General features: G+C 44.6%; 1 protein-coding gene across 1 annotated transcript in view; it reads left to right on the top strand.

Moving 5' to 3' along the window:
- usp9 (ubiquitin specific peptidase 9) overlaps positions 1–25,489 on the top strand; it is a 90,362-nt gene that overhangs the window by 27,511 nt on the left and 37,362 nt on the right. The window contains 17 exon segments of the mRNA XM_070437729.1: positions 2,806–3,057; positions 3,255–3,393; positions 3,552–3,704; positions 5,306–5,410; positions 5,523–5,621; positions 8,208–8,315; positions 8,485–8,621; positions 9,283–9,321; positions 10,224–10,357; positions 17,575–17,665; positions 17,938–18,051; positions 18,230–18,458; positions 23,391–23,486; positions 24,135–24,346; positions 24,488–24,728; positions 24,860–25,009; positions 25,256–25,376. Coding sequence (XP_070293830.1) covers positions 2,806–3,057; positions 3,255–3,393; positions 3,552–3,704; positions 5,306–5,410; positions 5,523–5,621; positions 8,208–8,315; positions 8,485–8,621; positions 9,283–9,321; positions 10,224–10,357; positions 17,575–17,665; positions 17,938–18,051; positions 18,230–18,458; positions 23,391–23,486; positions 24,135–24,346; positions 24,488–24,728; positions 24,860–25,009; positions 25,256–25,376 — 2,420 coding nt within the window.

The raw sequence follows: 25,489 nt of genomic DNA, 5'->3' as shown, positions 1-25,489 counted from the left end.
TTCACTTTATATGAAACATTCAGACCCCTTGACTTTTTCCACATTTTGTTATGTTACAGCCTTATTTAAAAATGGATTAYATTTWAAAAAAATCCTCAGCAATCTACACACAGTACTCCATAATGAGAAAGTGAAAACAGGTTTTTAGATTTTTTTGGGAAATGTATTCAAAATAAATAGGAGACTTTGCTATGAGACTTGAAATTGAGCTCAGGTGCATCCTGTTTCCATTGATCATCCTTGAGATGTTTCTACAGGTTGATTGGAGTCCACCTGTGTTGAATTAAATTGATTGGACATGATTTGGAAAGGCACACACCTGTCTATATAAGGTCCCACAGTTGACAGTGCATGTCAGAGCAAAAACCAAGCCAAGAGGTCAAAGGAATTGTCCATAGAGCGCCGAGACAGGATTGTATAGAGGCACAGATCTGGGGAAGGATACCAGATCTGTGTCTTTAGTGAGCTAACCAGTTAGTTAACGTTAGCTCACGGTTTGTGTAGTCATACTTTTTCACATGGTGACATGCTAGCTTTAGCCCACCAGGGAAGGGATATTTAGCTAGCTCGGTAACATTAACTCACTATTTGTGTAGTCAGACTTGCTAGCTAACATTGTGTCGAGGCACAGATCTGGGGAAGGGTACCAAAAAATGTCAGCAGCATTGAAGGTCCTCAATAACACTGTGGCCTCCATCATTCTTAAATGGAATAAGTTTGGAACCACCAAGACTCTTCCTAGAGCCTGCAGCCCGGCCAAACTGAGAAATCGGGGGAGAAGGGCCTTGGTCAGGTGACCCCTGCAAAATGACCTCCAGCAGGCCACAAATGTGCATGTGTCTGCTCAAACGGTCAGAAACAGACTCCATGAGGGTGGTATGAGGGCCCGACGTCCACAGGTGGGGGTTGTGCTTACAGCCCARCACCGTGCAGGACGTTTGGCATTTGCCAGAGAACACCAAGATTGGCAAATTCGCCACTGGCGCCCTGTGCTCTTCACAGATGAAAGCAGGTTCACACTGAGCATGTGACAGACGTGACAGAGTCTGGAGACGATGTTCTGCTGCCTGCAACATCCTCCAGCATGACCGGTTTGGCGGTGGGTCAGTMATGGTGTGGGGTGGCATTTCTTTGTGGGGCCACACAGCCCTCCATGTGCTCGCCAGAGGTAGCCTGACTGCCATTAGGTACCGAGATGAGATCCTCAGACCCCTTGTGAGACCATATGCTGACATATGCACATTTGTGGCCTGCTGGAGGTCATTTTGCAGGGCTCTGGCAGTGCACCTCCTTGCACAAAGGCGGAGGTAGCGGTCCTGCTGCTGGGTTGTTGCCCTCCTACGGCCTCCTCCACGTCTCCTGATGTACTGGCCTGTCTCCTGGTAGCGCCTCCATGCTCTGGACACTACGCTGACAGACACAGCAAACCTTTTTGCCACAGCTCGCATTGATGTGCCATCCTGGATGAACTGCACTACCTGAGCCACTTGTGTGGGTTGTAGACTCCGTCTCATGCTACCACTAGAGTGAGAGCACCGCCAGCATTCAAAAGTGACCAAAACATCAGCCAGGAAGCATAGGAACTGAGAAGTTGTCTGTGGTCACCACCTGCAGAATCACTCCTTTTTTGGGGGTGTCTTGCTAATTGCCTATAATTTCCACCTTTTGTCTATTCCATTTGCACAACAGCATGTGAAATTTATTGTCAATCAGTGTTGCTTCCTAAGTGGACAGTTTGATTTCATAGAAGTGTGATTGACTTGGAGTTACATTGTGTTGTTTAAGTGTTCCCTTTATTTTTTTGAGCAGTGTATTTTGTCAATCAAATAAAATCCACATATCAGCCAGGATCGGAATGACACTTTAGCGTGTCTTTGTTTGCGCGCATCACCTGCATGTGTGCAAGACGAGTGGGCCGTAACTAAAGGAGAGACAGTAGGACATTGCAGCAGCAAGTAGGCCAATAAAATATGATAGAGAACAGACTAGGTAGCCAATTCAAAAAAAAAAATGTACCCTCTAGTTTACTGTTTATCTAAATGAATTACTTAAAAATCATACAATGTGATTTTCTGGATTTTTGTTTTAGATTCCGTCTCTCACAGTTGAAGTGTACCTATGATAAAAATTACAGACCTCTACATGCTTTGTAAATAGGAAAACCTGCAAAATCGGCAGTGTATCAAATACTTGTTCTCCCCACTGTATGTGAGCTTGCTTCAACTGAATATCAAGATTTGTAGCCTAACATAGCCATTTGCTCTTTGATATATTGAATAAGCAATTTTTTTTCAAAAGGCAAACGTATTTGGTTGTAATGTTGCAATGTTATACATCAAGGGTGGTCAACCATCCTCCCTGAGAGCTAATGGGTGTGCAGACTTTTATTGCAATCCCCTTATAACTAACCACATTTTAGAAATTAACTGCTCAATTAGATCTTGATTATCTGTTTGAGCAGGGCTTGATCAACAGTAGCCCTCCAGACTTAGGGTTGACCATGTGTTTTATACAATTGCCTAACAGGTATTCTGTGTGGGGGGTTAAGTGCCTTGCACAATGACAGAAGATGGTACATGGGATCAGAGAGCATCCTCCCAGTATCGATACCACATTAGGCATACTTTTTTAAACATACGTGGAGATGCCGCCAATTGTTGGTCATGGAAATTTGGTTAAAAGTCATGGAGAGTAATGGAAAAGTCATGGAATTCCATCTGTTAAAATGTGTATGAACCCTATATAGAGCTATGGGAACGACATGGTCTACTGGACGTGTTGCGACTGTTTTGTGTTGTCCTCCAGGCCTTTTGGGCAGTGTTACGAGTTCCTCACATTGCACACGGTGAAGAAGTACTTCCTGCCCATCATCGAGATGGTTCCTCAGTTTCTGGAGAACCTGACAGATGAGGAGCTGAAGAAGGAGGCCAAGAACGAAGCCAAAAATGACGCCCTGTCCATGATCATCAAGTCCCTGAAGAACCTGGCCTCCAGGGTGCCTGGGCAGGAGGAGACCGTGAAGAGCTTAGAGATTTTTAGGTTAAAAATGATTCTTAGGTGAGTTCGCGTCAGACCAAACTGTCTTAAAGCTTTTGTTTTAAAACACCTGCCTTTCAAACTGTTGGCTGAATGCTAACCTGATGTGCACAAATCATGTATTAATGTCAATAAGGGTTTTGTAGTCTTTAGTTAGGGATTGCCCCWATGTGAACTATTTGTTGATAGTAATCTGTGGTGGTTGTTTTCATCTGCAGGTTATTGCAAATTTCCTCTTTTAATGGCAAAATGAATGCACTAAATGAAGTAAACAAGGTAATCTCAAGTGTGTCCTACTACACACATCGACATGGCAACCCTGAGGARGAGGAGTGGCTTACTGCAGAACGCATGGCGGTGAGTTAACCACCAACATATCAAATGTATTTTTATAACGAGCGATTTTGTCACAAAGTGCGTAATATAGAGAGTATACCTTGGTGTTGTTTCTGGTGGCATAGTCGGCAGAACTGTTGGTGTTTGAGTGGAGATTGAAAGATGCCTCTGTCTCTCAGGAGTGGATCCAGCAGAACCACATCCTGTCCATCGTGCTGAGGGACAGTCTGCACCAGCCTCAGTACGTAGAAAAACTAGAGAAGATACTTCGCTTCGTCATCAAAGAGAAAGCTCTTACCATGCAGGACCTGGACAACATCTGGGCTGCACAGGTACTGTGTGTTTGTGTACGTGTGTGTACGTGTTTGAAGAGAGAGCCATTGATTATCTTTTTTTATTTTTTATTTTAATTTTAATTTTAAATACATTTTCTCCCATTTTCTCCCCAATTTTCGTGGTATCCAATCGCTAGTAATTACTATCTTGTCTCATCGCTACAACTCCCGTACGGGCTCGGGAGAGACGAAGGTCGAAAGCCATGCGTCCTCCGAAGCACAACCCAACCAAGCCGCACTGCTTCTTAACACAGCGCGCCTCCAACCCGGAAGCCAGCCGCACCAATGTGTCGGAGGAAACACTACCTGGCCCCCTTGGTTAGCGAGCACTGCGCCCGGCCGCCACAGGAGTCGCTGGAGCGCGATGAGACAAGGATATCCCTACCGCCAAACCCTCCCTAACGACGCTATGCCAATTGTGCGTCGCCCCACGGACCTCCCGGTCGCGGCCGGCTGCGACAGAGCCTGGGCGCGAACCCAGAGACTCTGGTGGCACAGCTAGCACTGCGATGCAGTGCCCTAGACCACTGCGCCACCCGGGAGGCCCAGCCATTGATTATCACACACATCGTGCATGGTTCAGTTGAAAGGGATATGACCTATAACTAGGGCGACGCTTTTTTGTGTAGTTGTTAGCAAGTATTTCCAGCATTATCCACTAGAATTGCTGCAGGTAAAAAATCCTAGGAAATGTGCTGTAATTGACACAAGCTGTCTCCAATCAATGTCTGGTTGTGCGTGTGTTTGGTTGCGTGATTGGCTGAGTCAGGGGAGGCGTAGCTCTGTGAATCTTAATCTCACAAAACCTATTATTTGTCAGGGAATACGATTTGTAGATCAGTGATTCTATATCTCTCCAACAGACTCAGAAGTTGTAGCAAAAAAACTGGTAAATTCAATGCAGTTAAAGGGGAAAGTCAATGAAACCAACCATGGAATTATATTCTAGTGAATTTGGGGGGTAGCCCAGACTGGAACTCGAACCTGGGTCCAGCAACTGTCAAGCCAACACCTTAAGTGGCAGAGCTACACATTCTCTGGTCCCTCCGCCAAACACAAACACACAACCAGACATTGATTGGTTGATTTGGAGATGGCTTGTGTCAATTACAAAATATTTCCTAGGATTTCTTACCTGCAGCAACACTAGTGGTTAATGCTGGAAATACCGGTATAAGCACAGTGCCTCAAAAAGTGCACCAAAAGCATGGTCCTACCCGTAACGGCTCTAAAAGCAGAATGGGAAATCCCTTGTGTCTTAGCTGGGGCATTTCCAGGTCATTGGGTTTGATCGGCTGAAAACGCACTTTCTTAAGCATCCATTAAATGATGCACACCTCTACTGTAAGTCGCTTTGGATAAGAGCGTCTGCTCTTGGCCGGTAGGGATATCCTTGTCTCAGTATGTAAAAATGTAATAAAATGTATGCACTCTACTGTAAGTCGCTCTGGATAAGAGCGTCTGCTAAATGACTAAAATGTAAAATGTAAATGTAATGTTTATGTGCTCCTGCATCGTCTCTATCGGAGGCTGGAAACAGATGGTAATCCAGCAGTGTGATTGTTTACATGTTTGTTGACACTTTGTTCCACCCGCAGGCTGGTAAACATGAGGCCATCGTGAAGAACGTCCACGACCTCCTGGCCAAGCTGGCCTGGGACTTCTCTCCTGAGCAGCTTGACCACCTCTTTGACTGCTTCAAGGTGAGAGACTTCTCTCCGTGCGCGCACACACACACACACACACACACACACACACACACACACACACACACACTGCTCTCCTAACCCCCGTGGTGGTGTTTGTGGCCTGCAGGCGAGTTGGACGAACGCTAGTAAGAAGCAGCGTGAGAAGCTGCTGGAGCTGATCCGTCGTCTGGCGGAGGATGACAAGGATGGAGTGATGGCCCACAAGGTAATCAGGGCTCGACATTCAGGTCAATTTGCCAGTCCAGACGGGGTCAGTGCCAAATGAAAGCTACTGGCCCGAATGGAACAAAATACTGACCAGGTCAAGATCTGACAGGAAAGCGAATGATGCGAGCATAATTTCAATAGCAGGTGGTTTTATCTTTCATTAGGTTGTAGCAAGTATCCTATACAGGGTTCTTACAGACAAATGCAAGGACTTTCAAGCACTTCATTGTAATTTTCAAGGACCTACATGTTATATTTCATTGTAATAGACGAAAGAAATAAAACTCCCCCCCCCAATGTTCGAAAAAGTTTACATTAACATAATTTAAATTATTTTATAGGCCTTCCCAACAGCATTATGCGTTGACATTGACATGTATTTTTATATTCTAAAATAGGTCAGAATGTGGGCATTGCCTGACTATATAGACTGCATGCAGCGATAGATGTTCCTGACACAAAAACACTCATGAAGTCTGTCCATGTAGTAGCTAGTCAGTCTCGCCATTTGAGATGTTGAAGAGTTATTGTATGCTGGAAACGAGAAAGTGAGCAAAAAACGGGTTCCCTTYGTAATAATATATCCGTACATGGTGTTACCCCAACAAAAGCAACCGAATAGCGCAGCACCTATCAATTGAAATGGCTTGAAACAAATGAAAGCGGCTACATCTCTCATAAAAACGGATCATAAAGGAAATCATGAATCGGAGCCGTTGAACTTCTAAATCGGCTACCAGCATGTCAAGGACTTTTCAAGTACCAAATAGCCTAAATGTCTGAATTCAAGGTAGGCTATTCCATGATGACTGAATTGCACATTGCAAATGTTCCAAGACTTTTATTTATTTATTTAATATATTTATTTTAATTTTAAATTTTACCCCCTTTTCTCCCCAATTTTCGTGGTATCCAATTGCTAGTAATTACTATCTTGTCTCATCGCTACAACTCCCGTACGGGCTCGGGAGAGACGAAGGTCGAAAGCCATGCGTCCTCCGAAACACAACCGAACCAAGCCGCACTGCTTCTTAACACAGCGCACCTCCAACCCGGAAGCCAGCCGCACCAATGTGTCGGAGGAAACACCGTGCACCTGGCTCCCTTGGTTGCACCTGGCTCGCGATGAGACAAGGATATCCCTACCGGCCAAACCCTCCCTAACCCGGACGACGCTAGGCCAATTGTGCGTCGCCCCACGAACCTCCCGGTTGCGGCCGGCTGCGACAGAGCCTGGGCGCGAATCCAGAGTCCCTGGTGGCGCAGCTAGCGCTGCGATGCAGTGCCCTAAACCACTGCGCCACCCGGGAGGCTTGTTCCAAGACTTTTTACATACCTGGTTTACATACCTGGTTTACATACCCTTTCTGGCCTTAGCCTTTACAGGTAGATATCATAACTTGCAACATCTTTCCTACCTCTTTCCTATCGCTGTCGGTCTTCGGTGAGCTGCTCCACGAAACAATCAGCTGTTGGAGAGCTGTGTGCTCTCTCTGCCCAACAGATTATCTCAAACTAGGCTGTGTGAGGCGCGCGAGCGATTAAGCAATTTATACTGAACAAAAATATTAACGCAACATGCAACAATTTCAAAGATTTTTGTGAGTTACAGTTCTAATAAGGAAATAAGTCAATTGAAATCAATTCATTAGGGCCTAATCTATGGATTTCACATGATTGGGCAGGGGTGTAGCCATGGGTGGGCCTTGGAAGGGAGCCAGGCCCAGCAAATCAGAATGTGTTTTTTCCCCCCACAAAATGGCTTTATTACAGGCAGAAATACTCCTCAGCCCCCCCTGCCACCCCCCACCAAATAATTCTGCAGGTGAAGAAGCTGGGTGTGGAGGTTCTGGGCTGGCGTGGTTACACGTAGTCTGCGGTTGTGAGGCTGGTTAGGCGTACTGCCAAATTCTCTAAAACGGTTGGAGGCAGCTTATGGTAGAGAAATTAACATTCAATTATCTGGCAACAGCTCTGGTGGACATTCCTGCAGTCAGCAAGCTAATTGCACGCTCCCTCAAAACTTGAGACATCTGTGGCATTGTATTGTGACAAAAATGCACATTTTAGAGTGGCCTTTTATTGTCCCCAGCACAACTTGCACCTGTGCAATGATCGTGCTGTTTAATCAGCGTCTTGATATGCCACACCTGTCAGGTGGCTGGATTATCTTGGCAAAGAAGAAATGCTCACTAACAGGGATGTTAACAAATTTGTGCACTACATTTGAGAGAAATAACCATTTTGTGCATATGTAACATTTCTGGGATTTTTTTTCAGCTCATGAAACATGGGACCAACACTTTACATGTTGCACTTATTTTTGTTCAGTGTACATAACGAACTAGCAGCTTCGGGAATTCATGTTTTTTAAACAGTTATATATCCTTATTAACCTTTTTTTCACTGRCCCAAGCGGACCACTGACTGGGATGGTAGACTGGCCCGAGGGGTTTCCTAAACCTCCCCTGGCCAGCGGGCAGCCCTGAATGTCGAGCATTGGTTAAAGAGATGTCTTATTCCAGCTCCTTGTGCTCTGTTTGGATAGAAGTACTGAAGGCTCCTCTCCTCCTCTCACCACAAGGTGCTGAACCTGTTGTGGAACCTGGCTCACAGCGATGACGTGCCTGTAGACATCATGGACCAGGCCCTCAGTGCTCACATCAAGATACTGGACTACAGTTGCTCTCAGGTAATACTAGGTACCGGTCAAGAGCCAGGCAAATGCTTTCCCACACGGCTCGAGGTACTGAAAACCAATCAATTAAGATTTATTTGAAGGGGTCTGTTGGAGTGTTCAGAAGAAGCGGCTTATGGCTGTGTGTGTGTTCCTTGAATACGGATGTTCGTGTTCATTTTAGGATCGAGACACGCAGAAGATCCAGTGGATCGATCGCTTCATAGAAGAGTTGCGCACCAATGACAAATGGGTGATTCCTGCACTAAAGCAGATCCGAGAGATCTGTAGCCTGTTCGGAGAGGCTCCTCAGAATCTCAGGTAAGGAGATGGTCAGAGTTCAACTACGGGCTTGGAGGAGGGACATAGTTGAACATGCTAGTGATTGACAAAGATATGGAAACAGAATGAGTACAAATGGAGTATTATTCAGGAGGGAACAGATAGAAATGCACAGTGTAGAGCAGACGTTTTTTGTCATGTACAAAAGGGATTTGTCAGCTTAATACTTTACGTTTCTATCTGCAACATTTTAAATAGTTAAATATTTCACCCCACTTAAAAAAGGACCATTTTTGTTGTGCTCAGAATGCTATGCTTGGTTATACATTTACTCTACGCCTTTAAAGCATGGCTTTGATTTTTCACATAGCTGACACAGATGTCTCTGGCATTTTAATCACATTTCCAGAGAGGCTGAGGCATGCCAACTCTTTTGTAAACAGGGATTTTATGTCAACAGTCTGTGACTTGACCTTGCCATCCAGCTTGACCAGGTTTTCAGTAGCGCTTAGACAGGGAGCATTCTTAAAGACTAAAACTGAGCGAATGTATCTTGCTTCTTAAACGCTGAGCTCTCAAAGTAGCATGGAGGTTGTTGAATAAGGTGCTGCTTTTAATAACAACGTGCAGTTGTACTGACTGAAATAGTACAAGTAAATGCAGCAAATATGTAGCACACCACATGCCTGTTGTTTTTCAGAAAGAAAATTCCTATTAACATACAAACGAACTTAGCGGGGTAAGTTGACAGCTAATTTGGGGGATATTATGGCAATATTTTTATAAATTGTAAATAATTTCTAATTTACTCTCTCTCAGATGGTACAACAGATCTGTAATGTTTATTTTCATTCATTAATCTGCTTTAGCAAACCTCTCAGGGTAAATCTCAAATTACACCCTATTCCTTATACACTACTGTACTACCTTTGACCAGAGCCACAAATTACCACAAATAGTACACTACTTTTGACCAGAGCCACACAGGGCTCTTGTCAAGTAGTGCATTATTTGGGGAATTGGGTGCAAAAGTATTTCAATACATAGGGAAAAGGGTGTCACACTGAAATGCGTCTCTTTCTGCACTAGCTCTTCTTAGCTCCAATCACTGACTGTTTGCAGGGTGACATTTTGGGGGGCATTTCTGAGGGTGCTGCATACTCACATTTCCGAAACAACACAACATCCTAGTAATTTTAAGACTGAAATTCCTCAACATTTCCCGTGCTACACACACACACACACCTGTCTCTTATACACATCTAGATGTGTATAAGAGACCACACACACACACACACACACACACACACACACACACACACACACACACACACACACACACACACACACACACACACACACACAGATAATGGCTTACTGGTTAGAACAGTGGATATACCAATATTGCTTTCTATAAGCTACAGATGCAGATAACCAACAAAATTCCACTAATTGTACACACAAATCATTGTAATAATTTCATTAGTAGGAGTATAAGTTGAAGTTGTCTACTTGTCATAGACATGGTGGCTAAGTCTCTGAACTTTTGTATCTCTTTTCCACCCTCTCTCTCCATCTCTCTCTCCCTCCAACTATCTTTCTCTCTTCATATCTCTCTCCACCTCACTCTCTGCTATACAGTCAGACCCAGAGGAGTCCTCATGTGTTCTATCGTCATGACCTGATCAACCAGCTCCAACACAACCATGCTCTGGTCACGCTGGTGGCTGAGAACCTTTCTGCCTACATGGAGACCATGAGGCAGTTCTCTAAAGGTACGGCTCACCTGACACATTAGATTAGATTTTCTCATTAATCACGATTGCCTCATTCTTGACTTTCAGACTTCTTTAGAAATACTACACTGAGTGTACAAAACATTAGGAGCACCTTCCTAATATTGAGTTGCACCCCCTTTTGCCCTCAGAACTGCCTCAATTCGTCGGGGCATGGACTCTACAAGGTGTCAAGTGTTCCACAGGGATGCTGGCCTATGTTGACTCCAATGCTTCCCACAGTTGTGTCAAGTTGGCTGGATTTCCTTTTTGTGGTAGATAATTTTTGATGTTCAGCGTGAAAAACCCAGCAACGCTGCAGGTCTTGACACAGTCAAACTGGTGCGCCTGGCAGTTAATACCAATACCCTGTTCAAAGGCTCTTAAATATTTTGTCTTGTCCATTCATCCTCTGAATGGCACACATACACAATCCATGTCTCAATTGTCTTGAGGCTTAAAAATCCTTCTTTCCTCCCCTTCATCTACACCAGTGGTCACCTTCCTTTTCTGAGTAAAGATCAGTTTCGCAGTCAAAAAGCAAGCCGAGATCTACCGCTGTTTTTTTTCAACATGACTCAAATGTAACATTAACCCAATAAAAACAGTTCTGTAGGAAATGAAGTTTGTCCAGTAGGCAGGCCTAATATATTATCACAGCATATTGGCTATATGCCTGGCCTGCCAATATTGTTCTTCTCAGACCATATTATATTTCAAAACTCTAGCTTTGATAACAAAATTGATCCGTAGTTGGTGTACAACTTATGAGGCACAGCTGAAGTATAAACTGAAATAATTAGCAAATTAGCTTTAATTTACTGGACTGATGGTACCTGCATCTGATGGTCATGGTGCTTTCAAGACATCTGGGTTAGGGTGGAAAACAGGGTGAAAAAACTAGGTCAAATGACGACGTCCGTGATGCTCCGGTCGAATTCCGAGTTGGATGACCGTTGAAAACTATTTTTCCCAGTCGGATCTATTTTTTTTTGTATTTAAAAAAAAAAATTCCCTGTTGTCTTGGTATTTGGTATTTTATTAGGATCCCCATTAGCTTTTGCAAAAGCAGCAGCTACTTTTCCTGGGGTCCACACAAAACATGAAACATTACATAATACAGAACATTAATAGACAAGAACAGCTCAAGGACATAACTACATACATATAAAAAAAATGTCCTTGAGCTGTTCTTGTCTATTAATGTTCTGTATTATGTCGTGTTTTGTGTGGACCCCAGGAAGAGTGAACGTACTTAAGTCGGAGTTGTCAGAGTTCCCAGATGTTTTGAACATTGCATTTGTCTCAGCGAAGGGAAGGAGAATCCAACATGGCGTAGCAGTCGGACGTGTGTTGTCTTGTCCCGTGTAAATAGTCTTCGTATTTTTCGTATACATTTCGTATATATTTTAATTTCACTTTMCATCTAGGAACTGAATATACATTCCTACATTCCGCCTCACCCAATGTGGTACGGACCTGCTATTTTTTTATACTTTAGAACCGTAACCCCAATCAGAAGCTAGCCAGATAACTAGCTACTAGCTAGTAGTCAGTTAGCCACTGCTGCGGTCTTCACCCTCAACTCGGACACAGCCAGCTTCAATACCGGGCCAATACCTGCCAGTCTGCAAGCGCGATATCAACCCAGAGCATATTGGACTGCTTTTTCTCTACCACATCACCGGATTCCTGACGCAAGCTCTGGACAATTACACCGTATCATCACAGCTAGCTAGCTGCAACCGAGTGGCTACTACTGGCTAACACCTCTGTCTCGAAGCAAGCACCAGTTAGCCTTGAGCTAGCCTCGAGCTAGGCCCATCTGCCGCTAGCCGAAGAGTCTACCAGCGAATTCTTGGGCTACAATACCTCTTTTGCCAATTGGACTGGACCTTTTTTGCCGACACAGAGCCCTGCCAATCCATTACAACTGGTCTAAATCAGCTACAAGCTAATTTAGCCATTTTTATTTTTTATTTTTATTTATTTTTATTTAATTTTTTGCCGCTGCTAGTAGCTTTACCTTCTGCACAGACAACCCAGCCCTGTTATTAGCCTGGATATTACTCACCAATTTACCAGCATCGGACTGTCTCTCGACAACAACGCCGGATTCCTGCCGTAATCCCTGAGCCACTACTTCTGATCCTCACAGCTAGCTTGCAGCTAGCGCACTGCCCACGAAGCTAGCACCAGTTAGCAAACACAATTCTACAACTCACAAACCTCTCTTTCGCCATCCGGCTTGGTTTCTCTGTCGACACGACCACGTCTGAGCAGACACCCCCCGGGCTACTAACTTTAAAACGCTGCGTGCTAGCTTAGTGGAGGCCTCCCTGCTCCATCTACGGCTGCCCCCTGGACACTATGATCACTTGGCTACATAGCTGATGCATGCTTGACTGTCCATTAATTCAGCGTTACTCCATTCTGTTTATTTGTGTTTTATCTGTCGGCTCTGTGCTTTAACTCAGGATCTGTGTGTGTTAATCCGACCCTCTCTGCCTAGTCGTCGCCATTTTTACCTGTTGTTGCTGTGTTAGACTAGCACCCGTTATTGCTGCTGTTATCTTACCTGTTGTTTTAGCTAGCCTCTCCCAATCAAGACCTGCAATCACTTTATGCCTTATTGTATGTCTCTCTCAAATATAAATATGCCTTGCATACTGTTGTTCAGGCTAGTTATCATTATCATTGTTTTGGTTTGCAATGGACCTTGTAGTTTCCACTCTCCGTACCTCTGATACCCCCTTTGTCCCACCCCACACATGCGGTGACCTCACCCATTGAGACAGCATGTCCAGAGATACAACCTCTCTTATCATCACCCAGTGCCTGGGCTTGCCTCCGCTGTACCCGCGCCCCTCCATACCCCTGTCTGCACATTATGCCCAGAATCTATTCTACCACGCCCATAAATCTGCTCCTTTTATTCTTTGTCCCCAACGCTCTAGGCGACCAGTTTTGATAGCCTTTAGCCGCACCCTCATCCTACTACTCCTCTGTTCCTCGGGTGATGTGGAGGTAAACCCAGGCCCTGCATGTCCCAGTCACCCTCATTTGTTGACTTCTGTGATCGAAAAAGCCTGGCTCATGCATGTCAACATCAGAAGCCTCCTCCCTAAGTTTGCCTTACTCACCGCTTTAGCACACTCTGCCAATCCTGATGTCCTTGCCGTGTCCGAATCCTGGCTTAGGAAGGCCACCAAAAATTCTGGGATTTCCATACCCAACTATAACACTTTCCGTCAAGATAGAACTGCCAAAGGGGGAGGAGTTGCAATCTACTGCAGAGATAGCCTGCAAAGTTCTGTCATACTTTCCAGGTCTATGCCCAAACAGTTCGACTTCTAATTTTAAAAATGAATCTCTCCAGAAATAAGTCTCTCACTGTTGCCGCCTGCTACCGACCCCCCTCAGCTCCCAGCTGTGCCCTGGACACCATCTGTGATTGATCGCTCCCCATCTAGCTTCAGAGTTTGTTCTGTTAGGTGACCTAAACTGGGATATGCTTAACACCCCGGCAGTCCTACAATCCAAGCTTGATGCCCTCAATCTCACACAAATCATCAAGGAACCCACCAGGTACAACCCTAAATCCGTAAACATGGGCACCCTAATAGACATTATCCTGACCAACCTGCCCTCCAAATACACCTCTGCTGTCTTCAATCAAGATCTCAGCGATCACTGCCTCATTGCCTGTATCCCGCCACGGGTCCGCGGTCAAACGACCACCCCTCATCACTGTCAAACGCTCCTAAAACACTTCTGCGAGCAGGCCTTTCTAATCGACCTGGCCCGGGTACCCTGGAAGGATATTGACCTCATCCCGTCAGTTGAGGATGCCTGGTCATTCTTTAATGTTACTTCCTCACCATATTAGACAAGCATGCTCCGTTCAAAAAATGCAGAACCAAGAACAGATATAGCCCTTGGTTCACTCCAGACCTGACTGCCCTCGACCAGCACAAAAACATCCTGTGGCGAACTGCAATAGCATCGAAGAGCCCCCGCGATATGCAACTGTTCAGGGAAGTCAGGAACCAATACACGCAGTCAGTCAGGAAAGCAAAGGCCAGCTTTTTCAAGCAGAATTCGCATCCTGTAGCTCTAACTCCAAAGTTCTGGGATACTGTAAAGTCCATGGAGAACAAGAGCACCTCCTCCCAGCTGCCCACTGCACTGAGGCTGGTAACACGGTCACCACCGATAAATCCGTGATAATCGAAGACTTCAACAAGCATTTCTCAATGGCTGGCCATGCCTTCCTCCTGGCGACTCCAACCTTGGCCAACAGCCCCGCCCCCCCGCTGCTACTCGCCAAGCCTCCCCAGCTTCTCCTTTACCCAAATCCAGATAGCAGATGTTCTGAAAGAGCTGGAAAACCTGGACCCATACAAATCAGCTGGGCTTGACAATCTGGACCCCCTATTTCTGAAACTGTCCGCCGCCATTGTCGCACCCCCTATTACCAGCCTGTTCAACCTCTCCTTCGTATCATCTGAGATCCCCAAGGATTGGAAAGCTGCCGCGGTCATCCCCTCTTCAAAGGGGGAGACACCCTGGACCCAAACTGTTCCAGACCTATATCCATCCTGCCCTGCCTATCTAAGGTCTTCGAAGCCAAGTCAACAAACAGATCACTGACCATCTCGAATCCCACCGTACCTTCTCCGCTGTGCAATCCGGTTTCCGAGCCGGTCACGGGTGCACCTCAGCCAACGCTCAAGGTACTAAACGATATCATAACCGCCATCGATAAAAGACATTACTGTGCAGCCGTCTTCATCGACCTGGCCAAGGCTTTCGACTCTGTCAATCACCATATTCTTATCGGCAGACTCAGTAGCCTCGGTTTTTCTAATGACTGCCTTGCCTGGTTCACCAACTACTTTGCAGAGAGTTCAGTGTGTCAAATCGGAGGGCATGTTTCCGGTCCTCTGGCAGTCTCATGGGGGTACCACAGGGTTCAATTCTCGGGCCGACTCTTTTCTCTGTATACATCAATGATGTTGCTCTTGCTGCGGGCGATTCCCTGATCCACCTCTACGCAGACGACACCATTCTATATACTTCCGGCCCTTCCTTGGACACTGTGCTATCTAACCTCCAAACGAGCTTCAATGCCATACAACACTCCTTCCGTGGCCTCCAACTGCTCTTAAACGCTAGTAAAACCAAATGCATGCTTTTCAACCGTTCGCTGCCTGCACCCGCACGCCCGACTAGCATCACCACCCTGGACGGTTCCGACCTAGAATATGTGGACATCTATAAGTACCTAGGTGTCTGGCTAGACTGCAAACTCTCCTTCCAGACTCATATCAAACATCTCCAATCCAAAATCAAATCAAGAATCGGCTTTCTATCCGCAACAAAGCCTCCTTCACTCACGCCGCCAAACTTACCCTAGTAAAACTGACTATCCTACCGATCCTCGACTTCGGCGATGTCATCTACAAAATAGCTTCCAATACTCTACTCAGCAAACTGGATGCAGTTTATCACAGTGCCATTCGTTTTGTTACTAAGCACCTTATACGACCCACCACTGCACCTGTATTCCCTAGTCGGCTGGCCCTCGCTACATGTTCGTCGTCAGACCCACTGGCTCCAGGTCATCTACAAGGCTATGCTAGGTAAAGTGCCGCCTTATCTCAGTTCACTGGTCACGATGGCTACACCCACCCGCAGCACGCGCTCCAGCAGGTGTATCTCACTGATCATCCCTAAAGCCAAACCTCATTTGGACGCCTTTCCTTCCAGTTCTCTGCTGCCTGCGACTGGAACGAATTGCAAAAATCTCTGAAGTTGGAGACTTTATCTCCCTCAACAACTTTAAAAATCTGCTATCCGAGCAGCTACCCGATCGCTGCAGCTGTACATAGTCCATCTGTAAACTACCCACCCAATTTACCTACCTCACCCCCATACTGCTTTTATTTATTTACTTTTCTGCTCTTTTGCACACCAGTATCTCCTCTTGCACATGATCATCTGATGATTTATCACTCCATGTAATCCTGCTAAATTGTAATTATTCAATTTATTGCCTACCTCATGCCTTTTGCACACATTGTATATAGATTCTCTTTTTTTTCCTACCATGTTATTGACTTGTTTATTGTTTACTCCATGTGTAACTCTGTGTTGTCTGTTCACACTGCTATGCTTTATCTTGGCCAGGTCGCAGTTGCAAATGAGATCTTGTTCTCAACTAGCCTACCTGGTTAAATAAAGGTGAAATAAAAAAAATAAAAAAAGAGAGCAGCAGAGGGTCATCCTCTCACGGTCTCCTGCCTTTCCTCCGGTGAGACTGAGCAGAGAGAGGGGACAGTCTTCCACCTGATGGCGAAACTCGAGTCACATCTGACTCAAGCTAAAATTAATTTTGTTCCTATGACCAGTGAAAGTGAAATATTCCTCGATATTAAAATGAACACGATGAGCTTCTAATAATAATACAAGTGCAGGGCTACTCATTCATTGCAGCGAGAGTGGGAATAGGGAGAAGGCCTTTTATGTTTTAATATATATATATATATATTTTTTTTACATGAACTCATAACAACAGCTCTTTGCTATATTCTTTGAGTCTCTCTCTGGTCATGGTTTTAAAAGTTATGACATTTCACATAGGCTAGTATCCAACTTGTAGGCACTGTGATTTGATCTGATTTGATCTGATTGGCCAGCGCAGTAGACTCGCTCGATTTAACCATAGATCTCCCGGTCTGCCGGGTAGGAGGAGTTAGTTGTTTCAGACATTTAAATTGTTCAAAATGGCAACACTTTGCCTACCCGGTGGGCAGGGCTTCTGAATCAAGTACACCTACCACCAACAGTGCAACGCAAATAATTAAAAAAATATGTGCAAGCATTTATCATTGGCTTTTCTACAGAAATGTTTGGTGATCCACTAGGAATGCTTGAAGATCGACCAGTTGATTGCGATTGACCAGTTGGTGACCACTGATATGAAGTGGATTTAGCAAGTGGCCATGGCTTTCACCTGGTCAGTCTGTTATGGAAAGTAAAGAGCAGGTGTTCCTAATGTTTTGTACACTCAGTGTGTTTCTCTACGTTCTCTACCCTCTGTATCTAACCCTGAGCAGTTAGTTTTAGTTTTCCATTTGAAAAACATCAGTATTTGCGTGATATTCAAAGATGTACATTGAGCCCTGATGTAGATGATCCTGTGTGTTATGTAGCCGAGCAGGCAGAGTTTGACCCCCAGACGGTGAGGGCAGGGAGCCGCTACAGCCACGTACAGGAAGTCCAGGAGAGACTCAACTTCCTGAGGTATGACATCACATCTGCGGGGTTGTATTAATTAGGCACCAAACTGAAGAAAACACACTAAAACAGGCATGAGTCACTGTCTGTACTTGTCCAATAAGAAGCACTAATTGTTGTTTTACTTTGCAAAACGCTTTTAAAACGTTTTCCTTTACGTGACCTAATGAATACGACCCAGCTCCATCTTCATGAATACAATGAATGGAATTGAACCATGAACTAAGCCACTGTAGTCTGATCTTCATGGTTAATGTATGTGTCTGTGTTGTCCCCAGGTTCCTGCTGAAGGATGGCCAGTTGTGGCTCTGTGCTCCTCAGGCCAAACAGATCTGGAAGTGCCTGGCCGAAAACGCTGTCTTCCTATGTGATAGAGAGGCCTGCTTCAAATGGTACGCTGCCATCATCAATATTATCACCTCGAAAGGGTGAATATGGCTCCAACATGTTTCAATTTATGTTATTTCCTTTCTGTCATGGAGAACAAGTCAAATATTCAACATTTTCTCAACTTGAATGTTCTCAACAACAACAACAAAACACCCACTCAACTCTGTTGTTCATCCCCAGGTACTCCAAGCTGATGGGAGATGAGCCAGACCTGGACCCAGACATTAACAAGGACTTCTTTGAGAACAACGTACTCCAGCTGGACCCGTCTCTGCTCACAGAGAACGGCATGAAGTGCTTCGAGAGGTTCTTCAAGGCTGTCAACTGCCGGGAGGGAAAGCTGGTGGCCAAACGCAGGGCCTACATGATGGACGACCTGGAGCTCATAGGACTGGACTACCTCTGGAGGGTGAGTTATTAGCCTTTTCACTATAACAGACAGCTGTTGTTACTCGTAAGTAGGGCTGGGAATTGGCAGGGACCTCAATGTCAATATTATCACGATACTTAGGTGTTGATACGATATGTATTGCGATTCACACAATTGTGCGTGTGTGTGTGTGTGTGTGTGTGTGTGTATATATCTCACACACACACACACACACACACACTACAAGTCAAAAGTTTGGACACCTTCTCATTCAAGGGTTTTTATATATTTTTTATTATTTTCTACATTGTAGAATAATAGTGAAGACATCAAAACTATGAAATAACACATATGGAATCATGTAGTAACCAAAAAAAGTGTTAAACAAATCAAAATATATTTAAGATTTTAGATTCTTCAAAGTAGCCACCCTTTGCCTTGATGACAGCTTTGCACACTCTTGGCATTCTCTCAACCAGCTTCTTCTGGAATGCTTTTCCAACAGTCTTGAAGGAGTTCCCACATATGCTGAGCACTTGTTGGCTGCTTTTCCTTCACTCTGCGGTCCAACTCATTGCAAACCATCTCATTTGGGTAGAGGTCAGGTGGTTGTGGAGGCCAGGTCATCTGATGCAGCACTCCATCACTCTCCTTCTTGGTTAAATAGCTCTTACACAGCCTGGAGGTCTGTTGGGTCATTTTCCTGTTGAAAAACAAATGACAGTCCCACTAAGCGCAAACCAGATGGGATGGCGTATCGCTGCAGAATGATGTGGTAGGCACGCTGGTTAAGTGTGCCTTGAATTATAAATAAATCACTGACAGTGTCACCAGCAAAGCACCCCTACACCATCCACCACCTCCTCCATGCTTCACAGTGGGAACCTCACATGCGGAGATCATCCGTTCACCTACTCTGCGTCTCACAAAGACACGGCGGTTGGAACCAAAAATCTCAAATTTGGACTCATCTAACCAAAGGACAGATTTCCACCGGTCTAATGACCATTCCTCATGTTTCTTGGCCCAAGCAAGTCTTCTTATTATTAGTGTCCTTTAGTAGAGGTTTCTTTGCAGCAATTTGACTATCAAGGCCTGATTCACACAGTCTCCTCTGAACAGTTGATGTGCCTGTTACTTGAACTCTGTAAAGCATTTATTTGGGCTGCAGTCTGAGGTGCAGTTAACTCTAATGAACTTATCCTCTGCAGCAGAAGTAACTCTGGGTTTTCCTTTTCTGTGGTGGTCCACATGAGAGCCAGTTATATCATAGTGCTTGATGGTTTTTGCGACTGCACTTGAATATAGTAAAAAGAGGAGGTAGGRARGCGCTACTAAGGTACACAATAGTAAATGTTGGTAGACAGAAGGTGCTCTTTGGTAAAAGGGGTAAATTGGTCATCAAAAAGAAAGGAGGACCAAGGCACTCTTCATATAATTCATTAAAATGCCTTTATTAGTATGGCATGTTCAATAGAAACAAAGTTTTAAAAATCCGACGAGTTTCAGCTGCATGGCCTTCACGGATTTTTAAAACTTTGTTTCTATTGAACATGCCATACTAATAAAGGAAGTACAAAAAAATAATACAATGTCCTCTTTTGAAATACAACTCCAAGAGTTGGAGTTGTATTTCAAAAGAGGACATTGTATTATTTTTTTGTACTCCCTTTATTAGTATGGCATGTTCAATAGAAACAAAGTTTAAAAATAACATAGCTACAGTATTTCACTTTTTAATGTGTATAGTATTGCTTACTAGGTTTGTCCAATCAATTTTGTAACCACTCCCTCTTCTAATTAGGGCTAATTGGAAAAGCTGTTCAAAAGAGGACATTGTATTATTTTTTTGTACTCCCTTACGAAGGCCATGCAGTCGAAACGTGTCGGATTTTTTAAACTTTGTTTCTATTGAACATGCCATACTAATAAAGGCATTTTAATTAATTATATGAAGAGTGCCTTGGTCCTCCTTTCTTTTTGATGCACTTGAAGATACTTTCAAAGTTCTTGAAATGTTTTTGTATTGACTGACCTTCATGTCTTAAAGTAATGATGGACTGTCGTTTCTCTTTAGTTATTTGAGCTGTTCTTACCATAAAATGGACTTGGTCTTTTACCAAATCGGGCTATCTTCTGTATACCACCTCTACCTTGTCAGAACACAACTGATTGGCTGAAACGCATTAAGAAGGAAAGAAATTCCATAAATTAACTTTTAAGAAGGCACACCTGTTAATTGAAATTCATTCCAGGTGACTACCTGTCATCAAGGCAAACGTTGGCTACTTTGAAGAATCTCAACTATAACATATATTTTGATTTGTTTAACACTTTTTTGGTTATTACATGATTCCATATGTGTTAATAGTTTTGATGTCTTCACTATTATTCTACAATGTAGTAAAAATAAATAAAAACCCTTGAATGAGTAGGTGTGTCCACATTTTTGACTGGTACTGTATATATAGTGCATTTGGATAGTATTCACTCTTTCCCTTTTTCAACATTGTGTTACGTTACAGCCTTATTCTAAAATGTATTACATTTGTATTTTTCTCATCATTCTACACACAATACCCCATAATGACAAAGCGAAAACAGGTTTATAGAGAAGAACAATACATTACAAGTATTCAGACCCTTTGCTATGAGACTCGAAATTGAGCTCCGGTGCATCCTGTTTCCATTGATCATCCTTGATGTTTCTACAGCTTGATTGAAGTCCACCTGTTTTAAAATAAATTGATTGGACATGATTTGTAACGGCACACACCTGTCTATATAAGGTCCCACAGTTGACAGTGCACGTCAGAGCAAAAACCAAGACGTGATCGAAGGAATTGTCCATCGAGCTCCGAGACAGGATTGTGTTGAGGCACAGATCTGGGGAAGGGTACTAAAAAATATTTGCGGCATTGAAGGTCCCTAAGAGCACAGTGGCCTCCATCATTCTTAAATGGAAGAAGTTTGGAACCACCAAGACTCCTCCTAGAGCTGGCCGCTCGGCCAAACTGCGCAATCGCGGGAGAACGGCCTTGGTCAGTGAGTTGACCAAGAACCCGATGGTCACTCTGACAGAAGGGAGTACCTTCCAGAAGGACAACCATCTCTGCAGCACTCCACCAATCTGGCCTTTATTTTAGAGTGGCCAGACGGAAGCCACTCGTCAGTAAAAGGCACACTATAGCCCGCTTGGAGTTTGCCAAAAGGCACCTAAAGGACTCTGACCATGAGAAACAAGATTCTCTTGTCTAATTAAACAAAGATTGAACTCTTGGGCCTGAATTCCAGGTGTCAGGTCTGGAGGAAAATTGGTACCATCCCTACGGTGAAGCATGGTGGTGGCAGCATCATGTTGTGGGGATGTTTTTCAGTGGCAGGGACTGGGAGGTTAGTCGGGATCGAGGGAGGTTAGTCGGGATCGAAATGCAACCAGAGCAAAGTACAGAGATCCTTGATGAAAACCTGTTCCAGAGCGCTGATCTGACTGGAGTGAAGTTTCACCTTCCAACAGGACAACGACCCTAAGCACACAGCCAAGACAACGCAGGAGTTGCTTCGGGACAAGTCTCTGAATGTCCTTGAGTGGCCCAACCAGAGCCCGGACTTGTACCCGGTCGAACATCTCTGGAGAGACCTGAAACATAGCTGTGCAGTGACGCTCCATATCCAACCTGACAGAGCTTGAGAGAATCTGCTGATATAAATGGGAGAAACTCTCCAAATACAGGTGTGCAAAGCTTGTAGCGTCATACCCAAGAAGACTCGAGGTTGTAATCGCTGCCAAGGTGCTTCAACAAAGTACTGAATACAAGGTCTGAATACTTATGTAAATGTGATATTTCAGTTTAGTATTTTAGTTTTTTGCAAAAACKTWTAATCTGTTTTTGCTTTGTCATTATGGGGTATTGAGTGTAGATTGATGAGGGAAAAAACGATTTAATCCATTTTAGAATAAAGCTGTAATGTAACAAAATGTGGAAGAAGTGAAGGGGTCTGAAAACTTTCCGAATGCGCTATATGTATAGCGATTCGATACTGCGATTTGATGTTCCAAACATATAGCTCAACCATATGTCTGCTGCAGAAGGACAAGAGAGAGCCATGAGAACTCGTTTTCATCAGTCATGGAAATAAGTGTTGAAAAAATATTGTCTCACCGTTTAAAAATGCACAACTTCAAAGACCATATTCTTGAATGCTGCTATTTGAGGTGACACTCATTAGTTATTTCCATGTGTATATTAACCTCTGGGTTCTGTGGGATTGTTTCAGGGGCTGCTTGAACTGATATATTTAGACTATGGATGGGTGGGGGGGCGGTGGATGGCCCAGTTAGTTAGCATCAGCGGCCTATCTGTTTGTTTTAGTTACCTACATGTCCTATAATCCCTCAATGGGAGAATCTGTTGCGTTTCCTGCGTTGGCTTCAAGTGTTATTCTGACATTGTTATTTACACTCTGGGCATATTAGATGATTTGCTTAATTTGTTTTAGATGTGGGATTTGTAAACCTTGTTTTCACTTGCTATGAATAGCTGATTCAGGAGTTGTTATTGAATATTTGGGTATTAGATCTGTTTACACAGGGGCCGAGGCTACGTTTGTGCTCATATGATTTCCTTGTATGCAATGTTTGGTTGTGAATAATTCATTTGATTGCATCCTAAGTAAAGCTCATTCACTGATGTTATTGATTTGGCTGGTAAGCATTGCGTGGTATACACACACACACAGACCGTATTTGAGTCTGGGTTAATGTACTGATGTTAGTGTGTGAGGGCAGCTCAGGGCCAGTGGTCATGACTGGTGATGTTTCTGTGTGCTGCCGCTGAGTGCTTATCAATGACCCTCTAGTCTGGATGATGAGTCATACCACTCACAGTCTCTTCAGTGTTGTCTCCAGGTCTGTTTGATGGAGAGGGCCGTAGGCGTCCATTGAATCAGTCTGTTATTTCCTCCTGCCAGGTCGTAATTCAAGGGAGCGATGACATCGCCAGTCGAGCCATAGACCTGCTGAAAGAGATCTACACCAACCTCGGACCAAAACTACAAGTCAATCAGGTAACCATCGGTGCCCTTTGTACCGGTAACAATAACAGCTCAATCTGCTATTAGATCAACCTAAATCATCTAGCTATTTTGAGACGGCCACCTAAATATACAGTGGGGCAAAAACATCACTGCTCTAGAGGAGATCTGCATGGAGGAATGGGCCAAAATACCAGCAACAGTGTGTGAAAACCTTGTGAAGACTTACAGAAAACGTTTGACCTCTGTCATTGCAACAAAGGGTATATAACAAAGTATTGAGATAAACTTTTGTTATTGACCAAATACTTATTTTCCACCATAATTTGCAAATAAATTCATAAAAAATCCTACAATGAGATTTTCTGGATTTTTTTCTCTCATTTGTCTGTCATAGTTGAAGTGTACCAATGATGAAAATTACAGGCCTCTCTCATCTTTTTAAGTGGGAGAACTTGCACAATTGGTGGCTGACTAAATACTTTTTTGCCCCACTGTATGTGATACCTCGGTACAGTCACAATGTTTTCCAATCCGTTCCTCTGGGATCACTGTTGTACATGTCGGTTCTATTATCTGAGGGATGGATTGGAACACTGCAGTTCCAGACAAACAGGATGTCAACCATTAGACATGAATGCCCTTCTCCTGAACTCACTCCCCCTCCTGTCCCCCATGCAGGTAGAGATCCACGAGGATTTCATCCAGTCGTGCTTCGACCGTCTGAAGGCGTCGTACGATACGCTGCGTGTCCTGGACGGGGACAAGGACAGCATCAACTCGGCCCGGCAGGAAGCCATCCGCATGGTCCGCGTGCTCACTGTGCTCAAGGAGTACATCAACGAGTGTGACAGCGACTACCACGAGGAGAGGACCATACTGCCCATGTCCAGGTAGGGGAGCCCACAAGCACTGAGCTTAAGCTTGTTGTCCTGACCTTTTTCTTCCCCCAAACCACTTCACCCTAACCTGTCCTCTCTCCCTCGCTCCCTCTTCCTCTTTTCTCTTCTCTCCCTCCTCTCTCTACCTCTCAGGGCGTTCCGGGGGAAGCACATCACGTTGACCGTGCGTTTCCCTAACCAGGGCCGTCAGGTAGATGACCTGGACATCTGGTCTCACACCAACGACACCATCGGCTCGGTGCGCCGTGGCATCCTCACACGCATCAAGGCCAACGCCACGCACACCAAGATAGAGCTCTTCATTGGCGGGGATGTCGTCGACCCGGCCGATGACAGAAAGCTGATTGGCCAGCTCAACCTCAAAGACAAAACGGTAAGCATGATGAGCCGTGTTTTGACGAGCCTCATGTCACCGGTGGGTTCTTTACAGCTTGTTTGTATAGGTCATTTATAGGAAATGGTTTGTATGATGTCTTCTATTCTCCCGTTGTGTTGTGTCTGTAGTTGATCACAGCCAAGCTGACCCAGGTGAGTGCCAACATGCCATCCAGCCCAGACAGCTCCTCTGACTCTTCCACCGGCTCACCTGGTAACCACGGCAACCACTTCAGCGACGGGCCCAACCCAGAGGTGGAGAGCTGTCTCCCTGGAGTGGTGAGCGACACACACACACACACACACACACACACACAAACTTCCCCAGAGTGGCGCGTCACCTCTCACCTCATCAGGAAGGGTGCCTAGCTCTCTCGGTCCTTGCCTAGAAAATAATTCAAAATGTTGCCTTTGCCTAGGAAAGCATCAAGCTAGTAGGAAAAACTCCTATCTCATGCATGACTGCAGATGAGTAAATGGAACAATGTTAACCGCTTGTCTGTTCGCTCCTCTCTCGGTCTCCAGATCATGTCTCTCCACCTGCGCTACATATCTTTCCTGTGGCAGGTAGCGGACCTGGGCTGTGGCATTAACATGCCTCTGTTACGAGATGGAGCCAGGGTACTCATGAAGCTAATGCCTCCAGGTACTCACTCTCTCTGTCACTCACTCACTTTATAGGGGCAATCTGGAATTGCTACATCAATTGTTTAGACTTTAAAATTAGTGGTATACCATTCATTTGTTGAATATAACTAT

The sequence above is a fragment of the Salvelinus sp. IW2-2015 genome, linkage group LG36 (genome assembly GCF_002910315.2).
Source record: "Salvelinus sp. IW2-2015 linkage group LG36, ASM291031v2, whole genome shotgun sequence".
NCBI classification, from domain to species: Eukaryota; Metazoa; Chordata; class Actinopteri; order Salmoniformes; family Salmonidae; genus Salvelinus; species Salvelinus sp. IW2-2015.
The sequence above is the reverse complement of the archived record's forward strand: the minus strand, read 5'-3'. Positions and strand labels throughout refer to the sequence as shown.